The sequence below is a fragment of the Lutra lutra genome, chromosome X, assembly GCF_902655055.1.
Source record: "Lutra lutra chromosome X, mLutLut1.2, whole genome shotgun sequence".
Taxonomy (NCBI): domain Eukaryota; kingdom Metazoa; phylum Chordata; class Mammalia; order Carnivora; family Mustelidae; genus Lutra; species Lutra lutra.
Window position 1 is genome coordinate 72,272,585 of NC_062296.1, and position 22,165 is coordinate 72,294,749.

At 37.5% G+C, this 22,165-nt stretch overlaps 1 protein-coding gene across 1 annotated transcript in view; it reads left to right on the forward strand.

Annotated features, from left to right (window-relative positions):
• The window catches only part of DMD (dystrophin), a 2,124,834-nt gene that overhangs the window by 1,510,856 nt on the left and 591,813 nt on the right, over positions 1 to 22,165 (forward strand). Inside the window, 3 exon segments of the mRNA XM_047715765.1 lie at positions 13,262 to 13,313; positions 13,316 to 13,339; positions 13,342 to 13,377. Of these exon segments, the coding sequence (XP_047571721.1) occupies positions 13,262 to 13,313; positions 13,316 to 13,339; positions 13,342 to 13,377 (112 nt within the window).

Consider the following 22,165-nt stretch of genomic DNA (forward strand, 5'->3'; position numbering starts at 1 on the left):
GATATTTGTCCAAAAGATACAAATGTAGTGATCCAAAGGGGCACGTGCACCTGAATGTTCATAGCAGCAATGTCCACAAAACCAAACTATGGAAGGAGCCCAGATGTCCATTGAGAAATGAATGGATAAAGAAGATGTATACAAGGGAATATTATGCAGCCATCAGAAAAATGAAATCTTGCCATTTATAATGATGTGCATGGAACTAGAGGGTATTATGCTAAGTGAAATAAGTCAATCAGAGAAAGACAATTATCATATGATCTCACTGATATGAGGAATTTCAGAAACGTGACAGAGGATCCTAGGGGAAGGGAGGGGAAAATGAAACAAGACAAAACCAGAGAGGGACAAAAACCATAACAGACTCTTAATCTCAGGAAACAAACTGAGGGTTGCTGGGGGTAGGGGGATAGGATGAGATGGCTGGGTGATGGACACTGAGGAGGGTATGTGCTGTGGTGAGCACTATGAATTGTGTAAAACTGATGAATCCCAGACCTGTACCCCTGAAACAAATAATATATTATATGTTAATTTAAAAAAAAGATGCTTAAACATGTAAAGTAAAAAAATGACCCACAATCAAGTGGGAAAAGAGCCATAGAGAAAGACCATGAGATGAGTCATGTGTTGGTATTATCAGGCAAGGATTTTAAAGAAGCTTTTATGAATATAGTCAAGGACTTAAAGGGATGGTAGTCATAATGAGTAAACTGATGAGAGAACTTCCACAGACTTCACCTGAATTTAAACCATCCTTTGAAAACATTGATGTAAATTTAAAATGGTTTTAAATGGTTTGGTGTGGGGAAAAAAAAAAGAAATGGTTTGCAGGGGCACCTGGGTGGCTCACTCAATTAATCTTCTGATTCTTGTTCTCAGCTCAGGTCTTAATCTTAGAGTCATGAGCTCAAGGCCTGCATCAGGCTCCACACTATGGGCCCACTTAAAAAAAATGGTTTACATGTTTTCATGACTGGAAATTTAAACAGAGGGGCTGGAAGAGGGTTTTCTTGGATTGTTGCAAGTATAGTTTTCCAGTCCTCTCTCCAAAAGAACTTTGGATGCAGTGGTGCAAGGTTAATATTTCTAAAAATGCCACATTTACTGTGGCTCTCCTCTGTTTTCAAGATTCCGTTGCTTCCCACTGCCTTCAACATCACGTTCTTACGCATTCATCTGGTAGTCTGAGCCCCTGCCTCCCTTCCCAGCTTGATCACAGCCATCGTATTTCTGCACACTACTCACACACTCTTCTTCCAAGCACTCTAGTGTGTTTGTGCCTCCATATATTGGTGCAAGCTCGGTCCTTGCCCTGGAATTGCTCTTCCCATCATTAGGTCCTTATCAGTCCTGTTCATCCCCCAAATGATAGTTCAGGTTCCTGATCTTCTAAGGCACTTTCCCTGAGCGTGCTCATATGAGAATCGTATCCTTCAGAATTCTGTCAGCATAGAGTCTGTAGAGAGTAACGTTTGTCATTTACATGCTGTGTTCTCTTATTGGCTAACTGCATGTGTGGATGCAAATGGGCAGGCCTGAAGATTGTCTCCCCAACAGCATTGTGAGGCCATTGCAAGTTCCTTGAATTCATTGAGGGTGCTCTTTTTTGCCATCCTCCATCACGTGCAAAGCACATTTCCTACTGTAATGTATTGTGCATAGAATCCTGCCAATAAATATTTCCTGCCCATTTGGTTGATTGGTGCTCCACTTAACCTGTTAACACCAGCCTTCATTATCTGCATTTCTGTGGCTTTGGACAACATCTTTAGGATGCAAAATCAGGATGTTCTGCACCAGGCAAAATATTACAAACAATGCCCTCAGATAATTCTGTTTCACTTCTCATGTCATGTCATTTATCTTCTATTTTATTAATTTGGTTCACTTATAATTCAGTTTGCTGTATAGGGCACTCTGATTAGATAAAAGACAATTTATCTTGACCAACTAAAGTTAGAATGCCTCCAAAATGGTGTTATTCGAGGTAGAACAAGAAAAGAATAATGGAAAGTTGGAGCAGAAAAAAAAAATCCCAAAACATGGATACTGTAAAATGATTTCACTTTTCCCTTTCCTCTAAAATATATGGAGGGAGGGGCGCCTGGGTGGCTCAGTGGGTTAAGCCGCTGCCTTCGGCTCAGGTCATGATCCCAGGTCCTGGGTTCGAGCCCCACATCGGGCTTTCTGCTCAGCAGGGAGCCTGCTTCCTCCTCTCTCTCTGCCTGCCTCTCTGCTTACTTGTGATTTCTCTCTGTCAAATAAATAAATAAAATCTTTAAAAAAAAAATAAAATAAAATATATGGAGGGAGAAAAAAAAACATGTCACTTATTTCATCGGGTCATAACATTAAAAGTGAATGTGATGTACATGACAGAAACTGGTCTTAAAACTGCCCCAATTATCCTTTGTCAACATGTGAAATTTACAGAACAATAGGGTTTCAAGCAATGCGAACAATGTAGAATAACAGATCTGATGTTGAACAGCTAAAAATATCAGAGCCCTTTCTGTCAGCGTAGAAATGTATTTGCAAATCATTATCAACAAATGTAGCCTAAAATTCTTCTTTCTTCTTGACTTTGAAATTACATTTCGAGATCCCCAAATTAGACCACATTATTTACTTATTGGCTCATGTCACTGAAAGGAGTTTCCATTTTTGCATATTAAGGGGTTTATGTAGTGACAAATAAATCATTCCTTTAAGTTTTCTGTGGCAGAATGACTTGGAAATGATCATCATAATCTCTTTTTCAAACACAGGAAAGAATTTATTTTTTTTTTTAGATTTTATTTATTTATTTGACAGAAATCACAAGTAGGCAGAGAGGCAGGCAGAGAGAGAGGAGGAAGCAGGCTCCCCGCTGAGCAGAAAGCCCAATGTGGGGCTCGAACCCAGGACCTGGGATCATGACCTGAGCCGAAGGCAGCGGCTTAACCCACTGAGCCACCCAGGCGCCCCAAGAATTTATTTTTTTAAAATAACATACTAATAGTTGGATGCCTGGGTGGCTCAGTCGGTTAAGCTTCTAAGTCTTGATTTCGGCTCAGGTCATGATCTAAGGGTCATGATCTCATGAGATCAAGCCTCTAGTCGGGCTCTGCTCAGTGGGGAGTCTGCTTGAGATTCTCTCTCTACTGCTTGTGCAAGCACTCTCTCTCTCTCTCTCAAATAAACAAATAATCTTTAAAAAAATAACATACTGTTAGTAGAATAAGTTTATAGTACACCATTACAAGAAAGGCTTCAAATGTGGGAAGCTTAAGATAAAATTTTTATGTGCCCCCATAATGCCAACAAGTAAGAAAGACATTATATGAGAAGTAGAGAAATAAATTCCACAGACTGTCCTATGGGTGTTTGAATCCAATAATAATTTCTTAAGTAGCTATCATATTTTTCCTATTTAAAGTTAGCCAAGTGATCACCAATTTTTGTAATACTAATAAACACTGTTTGAAACAGGGAGGTGTGTTCTAGTAATTTCCACATCCTTCCAGTTAGAATTCTCTTTCTTGTGTCACTGTTTCCCCTTACTGTGTCCAATCATTTTGTCAGTCAACACTTTCACTCGTGCTTACCATATTTCCAGGAAAGACCAAGAACTGAGGAAGGTGTCCCAGTCAGAAAGAATAAGGTACACAAAGGCATGGAGTGACACAAGTCTTGGCACCCATAGCTTCAGTTTTTCTAGTCTTCATTGTTACCCAGTTCCTTGTCATAAAATCCAATACCTCAGATGGATTTTTAAAAACCTAACTGTAAAATAAGATAAATTGTCTTTTATCTAATCAGAGTGCCCCATACAGCAAATTTAATGCTAAGTAAACCAAATGTATAAAATGGATGGTAAATGACAGGATGCGAGTAGTGAAATGTAACTCTGAGGTCTTCCATTCTGCCTGTCTAAACTTATCTCCTGTGTTTTCCAGTGAAATTGTAGGCACTAGCCAGCCCAGTTGAAGCTTCATTTTATTGCAGTGTCTTTGCTCATGCTTTTCTTTGCCTTATAATGCCCTCCCCATGACCTAGCCAAATCTTCCAAAGTTTAACTACAGCCCCATGCCTACTATGAAGTCTTTCCAGAGAATTCCCATATGTGGTAATTCCCCAAACTGATTCCTTCTAATGGTTGTTCCTGTCTTCAGCATTTACTTTGGTAGTTTTGCTGGACTCTTTCTCAGATATACTACTGTTGAACTTCCTGTTGTCTCCTGCAAGGCTGAATAATATGAGCAGCAACAGTGAACTTGGTATTACCTGTTGACTATGTCCTTCTAGTAGGAGGCACTCGTAGAGCCGAGGGAAAGAGGAGTGTAAGCCAGGTGATGGTTAGGTCCGTTTACAGACATAACTCCTGGCAAGAGGTCCTCTCCCTGCAGCTACTTCTCAAATTCTGTTAACTGCACCCTCCACTTGGTTCTTCCGGCCTTGAAGAAAGTTTCCCCTTCCCAATTTGAATGGGTCATTGGTTTATTGCAGGTACCCTGACTGATTCAGTACTTAGGTAATTAGATAAATAGTTAATTCCCCCTTTTGTATTCCCATATCATGTTTCTGTTCCATTTAATTTCATCTGTGTGATAATTATGTCATACTATGTTATGCTGTAGTATACTTTATTATACCACAGCATACGTACTTTGTAACCATATAGTACTGTACCCTCTCTATTAAGTGTGTGGGCACTGGGGCCAAATGTCCTGTGTTAGAAGTTTTGACACTTACCAGTCTGTGATCCTGGGCAAATTGCTTAAGTTCTTTTTCTTTCATTTTCCTTCTTTGTAAAATGGAAACAATACTACCTATCTCATAGAGTATTATGATGATTAAACTGATTAATTTTTTATTGAAAACTTTTACAGTTCTTATGCAACAGGAAGTATTCCAAGCATTTTACAAACATGAACCCCATTAATTCTCATTACAAGGTTAAGAAGCGGATATTCTTGTGATCTTCATTTTACAGTGGTAGAAATGAAGAGAATGGTTAAGTAACTTGCCAAAAATAATAAACCAAGTAAATGGCAGCCAGAATTCAGACCCAGGCAGCCTGACTCCAGAGTCCATTCTTGTGGACTATGATAGACCATTTCTGGCATATAGTAAGTGCCTAATAAACAATTATTACTGTCATTATGAGTATTATTTCCCACTGTATTGGTTCTTTATGAGTCTTTATTTTCTGCTATATGACAAGTTCCTTAAAGAAATAGGCCAAGGTTTATTTGTGTATATCTATAAGCCAAGTGTTTGGCCTTAGTTGCAGGTCAGTAACTGTTTGTGGAATTAATTATTAGTAGTTTCTCATGTATTTTTCAGGGCCACCCTACCCTTGGGAACAACTAATACTTAACTAGAACTACAGATGGAATTTGAGATCCCCACAGCCATTTTTTTGTTGCCTGAACCACAGCTTCCCCTTTTCATCCCAAATTCTTAGAAGATTCACCTCTTTGTCTGGGGGTTCCTTGCTTTACTTCTTTCTAGCCACAATGACTTTGCTTCTCCAGTAACCATTGGTACTGATAGGGTCCTGTCTTAAACGACTGCATTCTGTTCTGTTCTGCTTTCCTGAGCAGAAGAGATTTTCCCCTAAAACATGTATCTTTTAGCTTCATGATTGCTACAAAAGAAATTTCGAGTAAGTTCTTATGAACTAAACAAAAGACATTTGCTGGACATTATATAATTTGTGTTCAGATGCATTTTTCCCATCACCAGTTGACTAGTGCTTCAAACAAGATACACAATTTTTATTCTCTGTTCACATCAGGGTGGAGGTCAGAATTTGCTACATAATTTGTGGGGTACAGTGAGACTTGAAATTGCAGGGCCACTTGTACACAAAAATGATAAAGAATTTCAAGATGGTGACAGAACCACAGAAAACAAAGCACAGAGCCCTTCTTTGTGCAGAGCCCAGTACAACTATACAAGCTCTGCCTGAGGGATGTCTCTGTCTATCCAATGGAATATTTTTTTCTTAGCTTTTCTATCTTCCCAAGCCTAAAAACTTGCCAAAAAGTTCCTTTTGCAATGTCTTGCAGGAAGCTTAATAGTTGTTATATATTGATTTTTGATGGCTTGCTTTGACATCCTAGTATTCTTGAGCCACACATGTAGAGTAGAACCTCACCATTACCATGTAACACACCTGAATTGTCTTTTTTCTCCTCCAATTAAATTCTAGGCTCATTGAAAATAATGGCCATATCCTTTTTTTTTTTTTAAGTAGTGATGGTTGTTTAATAGAGGTACTTTTAAAATACTAATTTACTTGAATCTTAGGAAGGATATTAATAATATCCAGAAGTTGTGAGTTATACATCCAGGAGGTAATGTCATGGAATATCCATGTTATGTAGATCTGAAGTGTTGAGAAGTTGAGGGTCAAAAAAAGAGCAGAAGTGGGTATATTCACTGGGGCTTGAAATTAAGTATCCCAAGACAGGATTAAACAAGAAATGATTTTATTCGAGGAAATATTTTTGTGAAAGGAAGTAGGAAGGATGTCAAGGAAAGTGGGGGAACCACTGGGTCAAAATGCAAGCCTGCCCCCAAGTGAAGGAAAGGGAAAGGACGTTGTGCAGAAGCATCCCAGTGTACCATAGATCTAAGGAAGATTCAGCAGAGCTGTTGGGGAGTCACTGAGGCCAAGGCAGCCAGAGGAGGCCTGTGTCTCCCAAACAAGGCTCTGCTTTAGTATCGTTTTCACATTCAGTCGTTGGTGGGGAACAGCCTGCAGGAAGCTTGGTTTCTCTTCAGTGGAGTGATGGGTTTCCAAAAGCAGCAGTTTGGGTCCCCAATCACTTAGGTCCCAGTTGTAAAAGGCTTGCATATTGGTTGTCATGGCCTCCACAGTGGTTATTAGGGGCAGTGGCATTTAAAGCCTTGTAAGCATAAAACTACCAGAAGAAAACATGGGCAAAGCTTCTTGACATTAGCATGGGCTTTGGCTTTTTAGATAATGACACCAAAATAACAGACAACAAAAGCAAAAATACACTAGTAGGAATGCATCAAATTAAAAAAATAAAAAACTTCTGCACACTGAAGGGGGGGGAAAAATCAACAGAATGAAAGGCAACCTACAAAACGAGAAAATAGTTGCAACTGTCTATCTGATAAGGGGCTAAGATCCCAAATATATAAGGACTTCCTGAAACTCAATAGCAAAAAAAAAGCAAATAATCAGATTTTAAAATGGGCAGAAAACCTGAATAAACATTTTTCCAAAGAAGACATCCAAGTGGTCAGCAACATCATTAATCATCAGAGAAATAAAATCAAACTACAGTAAGGTATTACCTCACACCTATTGGAATAGCTATTTTCAAAAAAACAAGAGATTATAAGTGTCAGAGTGGGTGTGGACAGAAAGGAACCCTTGTACACTGTTGGTGGGACTGTAAATTGGTACAACCAGTGTGGATATAGAATTTCCTCAAAAAATTACGAATAGAGTTATCATATGGCCCAGTAATCCCACTTCTGGATATATATCCAAGGAAAATGAAATCAGGATCTCAAGGCAATTTCTGCACTGCATGTTCATGGCAGCATTATTCACAATAACCGAGATATGGAAACAACTCAAATGTCCGTCAACAGATGAATCCATAAAGAAAACATGGTATATGTACATATACAATGGAATATTATTCAGCCTTAAGATAGAGGGAAATCCTGCTATTTGTGATAACATAGATGAACTTGGAAGGCATTCTACTAATTGAAATAAGCCAGACACAGAAAGACAAATACTGTATGATCTTACTTATATGTAGAATCTAAAAAAAAGTCAAACTCAGAGAAACAGAGTAGAATGATATTTGCCGGGGCTGTGAAGTGAGAGAAACGGGACAGTATTGATCATAGGGTACAAACTTTTAGTTTTAGATGAATAAGTTCTAGAGATTGAATATTCAGTATGGTAACTTTGGTTAATAAGGTACACTTGAAGTTGCCACCAGGGTAGATCTTAACTGTTCTTATCACACACAGACACCAAAGTAACTGTGAGATGTTGACTATATTAACGAGTTTGATAGTGGTGATTATTTTGCAATGTATACATATAACAAATATCAAGCTGTATACCTTTATTAGTAAAGATTTTATTTATTTTAGAGAAAGAGAGAGAGCATCTAAGTAAGAGGAGGAGTAGAGGGGGAGGGAGGGAGAAAGGATTTCAAGCAGACACACTGCTGAGCCTGGAGCCTTGACGTGGGGCTCCAAGTTATATACATTTATATACAATTTCTATTCATCAGGATTACCCAATAAAGCTAAAAAATGTTTTAAAAAAAGGAGTCGTCGAGACAATTTAAAAAATACATTTTGTATAATTTAGACAAAGTCGAGTTGAGGACCATGTAAGACCCAGTTCATTCTGAAGACCCTCCTTAACCCCTAAATGTGGTTAGCCATCTCTCCTATATGCTTTGATAACTCCCTGTGCTTCCCCTACCATAATACTCACCTCAGCTTATTGTAATTTCTTATTTACTGCCTGTCTTAACTACTAGTTGTTTTCCCTTGAGAAGAATAAATTTCTTTCTTCACTTCTTTATCACCTTTGCCTAGGTCAAGGGACTGACAAAAAAATATTTGCAGAAACCCAGATTGGGGGGGCATTCTACAAAATAACTGGCCTTCAAAACGGTCAACAGTATGAAGTTCAAAGAAAGGCAAACAACTATTTCAGATTAAAGGAGACTAAAGAGATATGACAACAAAATTCAATGCCTCAGTCGGACCAGTAAATGAAAGGCAATTCGTGAGATAATTGTCATACTGTGTATAAAGAATGTGGATTGGATTTATGGAACTAAAGCCATGGGAAATTTCCTGACTTTGAAATTGGGCTGAGGTTATATAAGAGAATGTCTTTTTCTTAAGAAGTAAACACTAAAATATCAAAGGTAAAGGGCACAATAGCTGCAGATGATTTGCCAGTGGTTCAGAAAACAGTATCTATTATATGTACAGATATATATACACAGAGACAATGATAGAATGGGAAGTGATAAATAGAGATGTGGCAAAATGTTACCAGTTGGTGAATTGGGGTGAAGGATACCTGGGAGCTCTTGGACCATTCTCGCAATTTTCTCTAAGTTTTAAATTATATAAAAATAAGATGGTTTCTCAAAATTATTTCTTGAATGAATGGAGGACAAAAGGATAACCACAGTTACAAGGTGTTTATGAAGAGGTTACCAATGGAGATGCTGGTAGAACATTCAGAGAAGTAGTAAAGTTATACCAAGTAGGAAAATATCAAAGTCAGTTTAACATGTAAATGTGAGGGAGTGGAAGACAATGGAGACAGCTTTGGATTTGGGAAATCTATTTGGAGATGCAGCTGAATGCAAAGAAGCCAGAATGAAGGCACTCAGTGAGGCAGTTGGAAGCTAGACATAGGAATAGCTTCCTCATAGGGGAAAACTCCTTTCATTTCTAGAATGCTACAATTTAGGACTTACCTGCCTTAATGCTTTTTTTTCCTACCCATAAAGTAGTTTAATAAACTGTTCCACCTTGCCCATCTTTGATGTTAATTTTTAAGGTTGTAAATAAAAGAGTAAAGGTTTACATTTTTACATTACAGGAAAGCTGAAGTCATGTTTGTGTCCTGAAAATGGCAGCAACTGAAATCACTGTAGGCTTTAGTTCTAAATATAACTATATGAAGACTGTTGATTTTTGTAGAAAATATTAAAAGTGTAAGAGTTTCTTGCTAAGGTCTTTTCTTAAACATATAAATACTAAATATTCAACTAAACTGTAGAGTTTTCTATGTGAATATTATTTAGGTAGAATTCTGTTTTACCAAATATAATAAAAAAGTGTAATTCTTTCTGAGAACCTAAAATGACCTACTTAGAGTATGTATAGTTTCATTGTTTAACACCCTTTTTCATGGAATTGCTATTTATAACCACTTCCTTCAACCCTGGGGGGACTTAGTAGGATTAATGACTTCTGATTCACTTTGTATTTGAAGATTTTTTTTTCTTCCATCTTTGCTCAGCTAGTGGAATCCATGATGAATTCTCATCTCCATGGGGTAAGCTGTTTTTAGTAAAGCCCAGTAGCTGGCCTATGACCCCTTAGAAATAGCATTGATTCCTTCCTGCTCTTGTGTTTGTTTCTTTTGGAACGATAGAATCCTGTAGACATGCTCAATTATTATGCTTCGGTACTGTTAAGCATGTAATGGTTTTAGTTTTGTTCACTTAAGTTACATGTGTAATGAATACTGGGCTCCTATCAGAAAACAAATAAGCATAAATAGCATTCTACCTGTTTAGCCTGACAAATAGAGACCACTACAGCTAGAATGAGGACGCTGAACAAAAGAGGACTGGAGGTCATTTGAGGATAAGGATTAGAGTAGAAAGAGTGTTCTGGTGAGAGAAACATCTGGTAAGAACACCAGATGGGGGTAAAGAAAACAATTTCATAGATGGGTATTTTGGAGGTGGGTACTTAATGATTAGATCTAAGGTATTCTCCCATCTGTGGCTGGCTCAGTGGAATAGAGGTGAAGGTCATTCTATTGGAAAAGTTAGGAGGTGTAAACAAGTTCTCGGGTAAGAGAAATTATAATAGCAAATAGAATGTACTCAAAGTAAAACCAAATGAAAAGAAAAAGTAATCATTGTTTTCACTGCCTGTGTGTGTTCTGTTCACTAGCAAGAAAGTCTTTCAGTCACTGTTTTTGTAATATCTTAATAAAAAAATATTTAAATATGTCATATTCAAGTCCTTCCTTTATTTTCTGGAAAGAAAGCCAAGGGAGAAAATTCCCATTCTGCTCTACTGAGAAACCACTATTTAATGAGTATATTAGTTTCTGATAAATCCCATAGCAATATATATTATTGTACAGTGTCTTTTTTAGAAATGAACCTTATACGTATTGACCAAAGAGTGGGATAAAGAGTTACGATTTTGTCTTAAAATTCTTTAGAAATGCATAGTTTTATTACAGCTATGAATCTCCTTAGGTTTTAAGGAGACTGCTTCAAAGGGTGTCATTAATAATCTTCTCAGGTGCTTACAAAGCATGTGTCTGTCAGCAGAAATAGAGGAATCACCCAACTAGAGAACAGGTTTCACAATACCCTGAGACCTATTTTATTCATTAGAGAGGAAAATGGCTTGTGTTAAGTCTAAATTGACATGCTTGCTAATTTCAGCAGTAAAGCTGTTCATGTGGTCAGGTTTAATTAAATTAAAGTTGATCAGTTACTTCTACAGCCTACTTCTAAAAGAAATTTGTGATCCTAAAATAAGGAGAAAAGTAAGCCAACATTGAGAAATATATCCAGAAGAGAGAAGCGAAGAGTATCTTCATTGTTTGAGGATGGATTAAAATGAAATCAAATTAAAACAATGATAATCTTTGTTATATAAAAATTTCCAAGTATCAAAAACACAAATTTGCCTTTAAATTACACAAAGCATACCTAATCCATTCATCCACAGTTACACCCATAGTGCCTAGAACAGTACTCAGCACTTGAGATTTACAAAATGAAAGAATGAGTGGATAAATGAATGAATTTTTGTGCTTTGCTACCTCTGTTATGTAGAGTTCCTGGTTAAATTTGAGGAAATTATTTGACTTTATCTGAGGGTTCTGGTTAAGGCTGTTTTTAAAAAAATCTCCTGAATGTATTAAATATTTAAGACGTCAGGAATTCCAGAGTACCTTTTAAGCTTGCTGGGTCACAGATGACAGAGTTTAACATTCTAACCCTGGAAACATCTTATTTTATAACATCTATCTACTACTATATGATTCCCATTCTGAAATTTGTTCAGTACTCTCCAACTGACTTATGCCACTTACTTCAATAGCTGTCTTTGGCAATTTGTTCCATATTTCAAACACCCTTTTGTGTAAAGAAACCATAAAGTTAGAAAACCTGAAAATTGGATTTTTCTTCTGAGCAATCACAGTTTATAATGTGGAAAATTGGTTAAAGTTAGCCCCTCCAATTTTTCAATACAGAGAGGGGAAAATGCTCAAAATAGATGTGTAATGTTTGGATAAGTTCTTGCCATTATTTTAATATTACCAAAAGCAATTGAGCTGAAATCATAAGGCCTGTCTCCCTACCTGTTCACGAAAGAAACACTGCAAGATCTTCAAACCTTGGCCTTTCTCAACCCAAAAATCTTTAGAAAATCAGCAGTTGTCAAAGAGCTTAGTAGTCAACTAAGTTTCAGGAACATTACCGTCTACCCCATTTCATCCCTTCACATTCACTGGCCTCATGAGGTAGTGGAAACAGCATCAGATTTAAAACCGTAAGACTTCTAGCTTAGTTACTAGTGTGGTTATTAGGAGAATAAACGAGAAAATGTATGTAGGACTTATAAACTAATAACAAATATTCATATATTTTCCCAATTGAAATAAATATGTTCCATTTTAGAGTGAAAACAAGGAAGAGATCTTATTTTCCCCAAACTTCTTTGTAAATATCACTGGGATATGAGCCCTTTAGTGGAGGGAGAGTAAGGTGACAGAGACAATGGATGGACACTGGAAGGAAGGATTTCTTAATAATTAACAATGTCACCTATAATAAATACATAAATAAGTAAATAATTCTTGGCTTTATTCTCTTGGTACTCTTATCCAATGCAGTATTAAATTAAAGTCATTTGTAATACAGAGTATGAATACAATACTTCCTTTGGGGAAGGACTGACTTGGTTCATCTGCATCACCCTCTCATTTTATAGGTGAGGAATCTGGGGTACAAAGAAGTTAAGTAAGTTACATCTCTTAAATCACTTCCATGCTTTTCCTGGTTCTAAAGTCTACACCTGAATTTTAACACCACACAAAATGAGATACAAGTATAAATAGCTATCTTTTTTAAATACATTGTCATAATTCAAAATTGCATTTCTCACTGTGTACGAACACTGGCGTAAGTAACCCAGGTACTCTAAAACGCCTCCATCTAAGCTCTTAAATAGTGAAGTAAATCTATAATCAAGATTTTCATTTGAAATATTTTTGGTATCTAAGAATGAAGCACATTTCTTGTTGAATTGTTCTCTATAAAGCCTTACACATTAGAGCTTTATATCCATAACATCTTTTTTTATTTCCAAAAGTGCTTTGGTTTTCAAATTGCGCTTTACTTTGTATCACATAAAAGGAATGCACAATGCTAGAGAACCTCAGTACTAAGTTGGTTTTTTTTTTTTCCTTCAGGCGACACTGCAGGATTTGGAACAGAGGCGCCCCCAATTGGAAGAACTCATTACGCTGCCCAGAACTTGAAAAACAAGACAGCAATCAAGAGGCTAGAACAATTATTACTGATCGAAGTAAGTCTTTTAACAAGCATGTGAAACTTAAGGAAAGATGTTTGAAAGTTTCAATAATGACTTAAGTGATTTACTTCCATCGAGTATATAAAATTGTGAAAAAATTATGGGTGGCTCAGTGGGTTAAGCCTCTGCCTTCAGCTCAGGTCATGGTCTCAGGGTCCTGGGATCAAGCCCTGCTGCATCAGGCTCTCTGCTCAGCGGGGAGCCTGCTTCCTCCTCTCTCTCTGCCTGCCTCTCTGCCTACTTGTGATCTCTCTCTGTCAAATAAATAAATAAAATCTTTAAAAAAATGTTTTTAATTACATAAATCATTGTAAATTATAAACTCTTGTACTAAGATTTTTCAGTCCATAGTGTTATCTTTCCATAACTGAATGTAATTCCATGAAGGAGAAGAAAGAAATTTTTCATCAATCTAGGCTCTGTAGATGCAAAGCATGGAACGGCAGGCATGGTGAGCCTGGTGTGGCAGAACATTTGCTCATCCCTTGTCTTCTTTCTGGGCTAGCGCCCATGGAGATGTCAGTCTCTCCCTCATATTCTTGGTTGTTGGTCCAAGCAGGCAGTTGCTTTCTGGACCATCTTTCATTCCCTTCTGCAGTGACACTTTCATATCTGGACTTCCCTCTGCTATTGTGATGCCCTCATTATGTAACAGCAGAAATCAGCGTACCATTCCTTTTGACATACTAGACTGGGTGGGAATCTGGGAGTCTCTTTAAGGCCCCTCTGCCTAGACATTGCATTACTCTTTTCTCTTTACACAGAGTGATTCAGAGTACCTGTGCAGGTAAAAGGAAGTGTCAGGAAAGGAATAGAGGAAGCAGAGGGGGAAACTACTCTCCTTCTCTTTTCCTCAGAGGATCTCCTCAGGAATGAGGCCCAGCTCACCTCTGCTCTCTGACTCTCGTGCATCTCCCCAGGTTTCCTCCTTCTCTCTCCCTACCTCCCCTTCAGGGACACACATCAAGACTAATTTTTTTAATGCCCCCTGTCATGCCCCCTGTCATGTCACCTCTCATCCCTCTCACAACCAGAGGAATTTTTTTCTAGTGTGGGAGTAGGGAATTTTTTTCTAATAGGAGTAGGGATGAAAGATCATTTCATCATCTTTTTTTTTTCCTTCCAAATCTTTTGTCTTTTCTAGGCCTAGGCTTTTGAACCTCAAAAACCAAGAATCTATGTCTCATAATTCACATTTTCTCGCATTAGCACTAGCCTGAGGAAGTGGAAGCAGAATGTTTTGCAGCTAGTACATTGGAAGGAGCAGAAAAAGTAACCAGTATAAAGAGTTAATATATGAAAAATATTATTGGTCATATTTGTATGTGTTAGGTAAATAGTGATAATAGCTGTAATTCATTGAGTTCCTCTTAGGTAGCAGATAATAGGTGTGGTGTTTTGTGTGTGGGCATGTGTACAAAATCTTTATAATATCAGCTACATTTCATAATCCCTCATTTTATAGATGAGGAAACAGATTCTGAGAATGGTTAATCAAATTGCTCAAATTTACAAAACAAGCAAAGACCAGAACTTGCAATTTACAAATATTTCTTTCTGTATCGAAAGTGTGTGTTCCTTCTGGAATGTTTACCATGTCCCATCCTGTTTTATTGTTTTTCTTAATGACCTTAATCACTAGGACTAGGATTGAATACTTTTTTGGTCTGCAAATTATGTATGTTTTAAATCACTTCCTAAAGACATTCCTCTTTCAGTTTTCCTGATTTTTAATTAAATAGACTTTTCTCGATTTTGAAATTTTAACTTTATTGTTGCTCAAACAATGTATTTGAATATCTGCTAACGTATTAGTTGGGTAGTACTAGCCACTATGTCAGATCCCAACTCTTGGTGGCTTACCATAGTATAAGTTACTTCTTTTCTGGTGCAGTCCAAAATAAGCAACTGTCTATGAAGTCATTCAGGGACCTAAGCCCCTTCCATCTTTTGTGTCATTTGAGTCCTATGCATTTAATGGGCAAATGAGGAATAAACATTGTTCTTTAGAACTTATCATGAGACAGGCCTGGAAGTGGTTCGTAGTCTGTTGGCTAGAACTTGTCACATGACCACATCTAATTGCAAGGGAAACTGCAAAACTGACCAGTGTTGAGCCAGGGAAAGAGAAAAGCTAGTTTGGTAAGAAACTGGTCATTCTCTTCCATAACTAATTTGGACAGAAAGAATACACTCAAGTTGTAGAGTTCTGTGTAAGTTATAAAATATCATTTGTATAACCAGCAAGGCAAAAGCAAAATCTCCTTGTAATGATCAACACAGAGAGCTTTTCAACTGAAGTAGTAAAATGTTCCTCCCTTATGCTGGAACCATGAGGCTTCTTCATCAGGTTGCAACATAGTGATCCAAAAGAATGAGTCTTAGTGAGTGATTACTCAGTATAAGACTGAATTCCCATTACACAGTTAAGTGATTGTTTCTTGCCTGAGAAATATGGAAATTTGGCAAAAATGTTTATGCAAATTTGAACACACTATATAGGAAGTCATTTGTCATTTTACTAATGAAAAATAACTTCTATTTTTTTCCCTAAGAGGAAAATATCTCTAATTTATTTTATACTATCCATTCAACATTGTCTAAACATTTTCCATTATCCCTTGCAATCTTTTTTTTTTTTGATACTGTATTGACTTTTTTTCATGATGTAGATTTAAATTGAGTGACAGGGGACAAATTTTTATCTCTCTGCTAGTATCCAATAATTTGAACAGTTCTGTTTCTCTAAGCTTTTGTCTTTTAGGATGAATACCTTTATGAATATTGTAGTATAGTGGAAAGATCCCAATCCATGTGGTCAAAAAAAAGCATTTCTTAAAAGCCAAGTGTCTGTTGAGACATGTTATATGCTTATTAAGAGCCTAATCCAGAATCTTTGTGCCAAATATGTCCAGAGCTCTAATGCTACTACCAGGATAATTCTGACAAGATATGTTTATCTAAACAATGTCATTTGCAGCCCTGCTGTGCTTCGGTTTATCTCTCCATCTTAAATCTGTGAAACGGGATGGAGATTGAATACTCATAAAGTTTCAATCGTGTTCAAAATAGCATTTTCCTTAGTATAGATTGGCTTTCAGGGAATGAGAAGAAATAAATACTTGCTCATAAAATTATATTTTCTTATTTGAAGATTTCAATAGTCCTTTTTTTATTGCCCTGAAACTTCTAGAAATACTTAAGAAGGAATCAGCTAAAGAAAAATATTCAGTAAGAGTATAATGCTATATTGAAACATTTTTTCTTCTTTGGTAAGTCCCAGTTCATAACTTCGAACAGTTGGGGAAATCTATATATACTTATTGCATTCTATCAAGAGAAAGTCCAGTACAAAGCAATTCCCTCTCTACTAGTAATATCCATGCTAAAACCTCAAGTTAATTGGGTCTGCAAAATACCAACATGCTTCACCATATAAACGATTTCCACTGTATCTGTTGTTTTCAGGTGATTGTATTGATGGAAATCATGTTGCAATAATCTAGGTGAGAGAAAAATGTCATTCTAAGTGCATTCAAATAAGAAATTCTCCTTGCCATTCTTTTTTTGTTGTTTTGTTTTTGTTTTAAATTTTATTTTTTATAAACATAATTTTTATCCCCAGGGGTACAGGTCTGCGAATCGCCAGGTTTACACACTCACAGCACTCACCATAGACATACCCTCCCCAATATCCATAACCCCACCCCCAACCTCCCAACCCCCCTCCCCCCATCAACCCTCAGTTTGTTTTGTGAGATTAAGAGTCACTTATGGTTTGTCTCCCTACCAATCCCATCTTGTTTCATTTATTCTTCTCCTACCCCCTTAACCCCCCATGTTGCATCTCCTCTCCCTCATATCAGGGAGATCATATGATAGTGTCTTTCTCCGATTGACTTATTTCACTAAGCATGATACCCTCTAGTTCCATCCACGTCGTCGCAATGGCAAGATTTCATTTCTTTTGATGGCTGCATAGTATTCCATTGTGTATATATACCATATCTTCTTTATCCATTCGTCTGTTGATGGACATCTAGGTTCTTTCCATAGTTTGGCTATTGTAGACATTGCTGCTATAAACATTCGGCTGCACGTGCCCTTCAGATCACTACGTTTATATCTTAGGGTAAATACCAGCAGTGCAATTGCTGGGTCATAGGGTAGTTCTATTTTCAACATTTTGAGGAACCTCCATGCTGTTTTCCAGAGGGGTTGCACCAGCTTGCATTCCCACCAACAGTGTAGGAGGGTTCCCCTTTCTCCGCATCCTCGCCAGCATCTGTCATTTCCTGACTTGTTAATTTTAGCCATTCTGACTGGTGTGAGGTGATACCTCATGGTGGTTTTGATTTGTATTTCCCTGATGCCGAGGGATATGGAGCACTTTTTCATGTGTCTGTTGGCCATCTGGATGTCTTCTTTGCAGAAATGTCTGTTCATGTCCTCTGCCCATTTCTTGATTGGATTCTTTGTTCTTTGGGTGTTGAGTTTGCTAAGTTCTTTATAGATTTTGGACACTAGCCCTTATCTGATATGTCATTTGCAAATATCTTCTCCCATTCTGTCAGTTGTCTTTTGGTTTTGTTAACTGTTTCCTTTGCTGTGCAAAAGCTTTTGATCTTGATAAAATCCCAATAGTTCATTTTTGCCTTGCTTCCCTTGCCTTTGGTGATGTTCCTAGGAAGATGTTGCTGCGGCTGAGGTCGAAGAGGTTGCTGCCTGTGTTCTCCTCAAGGATTTGGATGGATTCCTTTCTCACATTGAGATCCTTCATCCATTTTGAGTCTATTTTCGTGTGTGGTGTAAGGAAATGATCCAATTTCATTTTTCTGCATGTGGCTGTCCAATTTTCCCAACACCATTTATTGAAGAGGCTGTCTTTTTTCCATTGGACATTCTTTCCTGCTTTGTCGAAGATGAGTTGACCATAGAGTTGAAGGTCTATTTCTGGGCTCTCTATTCTGTGCCATTGATCTATGTGTCTGTTTTTGTGCCAGTACCATGCTGTCTGATGATGACAGCTTTGTAATAGAGCTTGAAGTCCGGACTTGTGATGCCACCAACTTTGGCTTTCTTTTTCAATATTGGCTTTGGCTATCGAGGTCTTTTCTGGTTCATATAAATTTTAGGATTATTTGTTCCATTTCTTTGAAAAAAATGGATGGTACTTTGATAGGAATTGCATTAAATGTGTAGATTGCTTTAGGTAGCATAGACATTTTCACAATATTTATTCTTCCAATCCAGGAGCATGGAACATTTTTCCATTTCTTTGTCTTCCTCAATTTCTTTCATGAGTACTTATAGTTTTCTGTGTATAGATTCTTAGTCTCTTTGGTTAGGTTTATTCCTAGGTATCTTATAGTTTGGGGTGCAATTGTAATGGGATGGACTCCTTAATTTCTCTTTCTTCTGTCTTGTTGTGGGTGTAGAGAAATGCAACTGATTTCTGTGCATTGATTTTATATCCTGACACTTTACTGAATTCCTGTAAAAGTTCTAGCAGTTTTGGAGTGGAGTCTTTTGGGTTTTTCCACATATAGTATCATATATCTGCGGAGCGAGTGATAGTTTGACTTCTTCTTTGCCAATTTGGATGCCTTTAATTTCCTTTTGTGTCTGATTGCTGAGGCTAGGACTTCTAGTACTATGTTGAATAGCAGTGGTGATAACAGACATCCCTGCCGTGTTCCTGACCTTAGCGGAAAAGCTTTCAGTTTTTCTCCATTGAGAATGATATTTGCGGTGGGTTTTTCATAGATGGCTTTGATAATATTGAGGTATGTGCCGTCTATCCCTACACTTGAAGAGTTTTGATCAGGAAGGGATGCTGTACTTTGTCAAATGCTTTTTCAGCATTTATGGAGAGTATCATATGATTCTTGTTCTTTCTTTTATTAATGTGTTGTATCACATTGATTGATTTGCGGATATTGAACCAACCTTGCAGCCCTGTAATAAATTCCACTTGGTCGTGGTGAATAATCCTTTTAATGTACTGTTGAATCCTATTGGCTAGTATTTTGGCGAGGATTTTTGCATCTGTGTTCATCAAGGATATTGGACTGTAGTTCTCTTTTTGATGGGATCCTTGTCTGGTTTTGGGATCAAGGTGATGCTGGCCTCATAAAATGAGTTTGGAAGTTTTCCTTCTATTGCTATTTTTTGGAACAGTTTCAGGAGAATAGGAATTAGTTCTTCTTTAAATGTTTGGTAGAATTCACCCGGGAAGCCATCTGGCCCTGGGCTTTTGTTTGTTTGGAGATTTTTGATGACTGTTTCAATCTCCTTACTGGTTATGGGGTCTGTTCAGGCTTTCCATTTCTTCCTGGTTCAGTTGTGGTAGTTTATATGTCTCTAGGAATGCATCCATTTCTTCCAGATTGTCAATGGTTGGCGTAGAGTTGCTCATAGTATGTTCTTATAATTGTCTGTATTTCTTTGGTGTCATTGTGATCTTCCTCTTTCATTCATGATTTTATTTATTTGGGTCCTTTCTCTTTTCTTTTTGATAAGTCTGGCCAGGGGTTTATCAATCTTATTAATTCTTTCAAAGAACCAGCTCCTAGTTTCGTTTGATTTGTTCTATTGTTTTTTTGGTTTCTATTTCATTGATTTCTGCTCTGATCTTTATGATTTCTCTTCTCCTGCTGGGTTTAGGGTTTCTTTCTTGTTCTTTCTCCAGCTCCTTTAGGTGAAGGTTTAGGTTGTGTACCTGAGACCTTTCTTGTTTCTTGAGAAAGGCTTGTACCGCTATATATTTTCCTCTCAGGACTGCCTTTGTTGTGTCCCACAGATTCTGAACCGTTGTGTTTTCATTATCATTGTTTCCATAAATTTTTTCAATTCTTCTTTAATTTCCTGGTTGACCCATTCATTCTTTAGAAGGATGCTGTTTAGTCTCCATGTATTTGGGTTCTTTCCAAATTTCTTCTTGTGATTGAGTTCTAGCTTCAGAGCATTGTGGTCTGAAATATGCAGGGAATGATTCCAATCTTTGATAAACGGTTTGAGACCTGATTTAGGACAGAGAATGTGATCTATTCTGGAGAATGTTCCATGTGCACTAGAGAAGAATGTGTATTCTGTTGCTTTGGGATGAAATGTTCTGACTATATCTGTGATGTCCATCTGGTCCAGTGTATCATTTAAGGCCTTTATTTCCTTGTTGATCTTTTGCTTGGATGATCTGTCCATATCAGTGAGGGGAGTGTTAAAGTCCCCTACTATTATTGTATTATTGTCGATGTGTTTCTGTGATTTGTTATTAATTGGTTTATATAGTTGGCTGCTCCCACGTTAGGGACATAGATATTTAAAATTGTTAGATCTTCTTGTTGGACAGTTCCTTTGAGTATGATATAGTGTCCTTCCTCATCTCTATTATAGTCTTTGGCTTAAAATCTAATTGATCTGATATAAGGATTGCCACTCCTGCTTTCTTCTGATGTCCATTAGCATGGTAAATTCTTTTCCACCCCCTCACTTTAAACCTGGAGGTGTCTTCAGGTTTAAGATGAGTTTCTTGTAGGCAACATATAGATGGGTTTTTTTTTATCCATTCTGATACCCTGTGTCTTTTGATTGGGGCATTTAGCCCATTAACATTCAGGGTAAGTATTGAGAGATATGAATTTAGTGCCATTGTATTGCCTGTAAGGTGACTGTTATTGTATATTGTCTCTGTTTCTTTCTGATCTACTACTTTTAGGGTCTCTCTTGCTTAGAGGACCCCTTTCAATATTTCCTGTAGAGCTGGTTTGGTATTTGCAAATTCTTTCAATTTTTGTTTGTCCTGGAAGCTTTTAATCTCTCCTTATTTTCAATGATAGCCTAGCTGGATAGTATTCTTGGCTGCATGTTTTCTCATTTAGTACTCTGAATATATCATGCCAGCTCTTTCTGGCCTGCCAGGTCTCTGTGGATAAGTCTGCTGCCAATCTCTATTTTTACCATTGTACGTTACAGACTTCTTTTCCCGGGCTGCTTTCAGGATCTTTTCTTTGTCACTAAGACTTGTAAATTTTACTATTAGGTGACGGGGTGTGGACCTATTCTTATTGATTTTGAGGGGGGTTCTCTGAACCTCCTGGATTTTGATGCTTGTTCCCTTTGCCATATTGGGGAAATTCTCTCCAATAATTCTCTCCAACATACCTTCTGCTCCCTCTCTGTTTCCTCTTCTTCTGGAATCCCAATTATTCTAATGTTGTTGCGTCTTATGGTGTCACTTATCTCTCGAATTCTCCCCTCGTGCTCCAGTAGCTGTTTGTCCCTCTTTTGCTCAGCTTCTTTATTCTCTGTCATTTGGTCCTCTATATCGCTAATTCTTTCTTCTGCTTCATTTATCCTAGCAGTGAGAGCCTCCATTTTTGATTGCACCTCATTAATAGCTTTTTTGGTTTCAACTTGGTTAGATTTTAGTTTTTTATTTCTCCAGAAAGGGCTTTTATATCTCCCGAGAGGGTTGCTTTAATATCTTCCGTGCCTTTTTCAAGCCCGGCTAGAACCTTGAGAATCATCATTCTGAACTCTAGATCTGACATATTACCAATGTCTGTATTGATTAGGTCCCTAGCCTTTGGTACTGCTTCTTGTTCTTTTTTTTGTTGTGAATTTTTCCGCCTTGTCATTTTGTCCAGATAAGAGTATATGAAGGAGTAAGTAAAATATAAAAGGGTGGCAACAACCCCAGGAAAATATGCTCTCGCCAAATCAGAAGAGATCCCAAATCGTGAGGGGGGAGAAAGGGGATAAAAAGGGGTTCAGAAAGAAA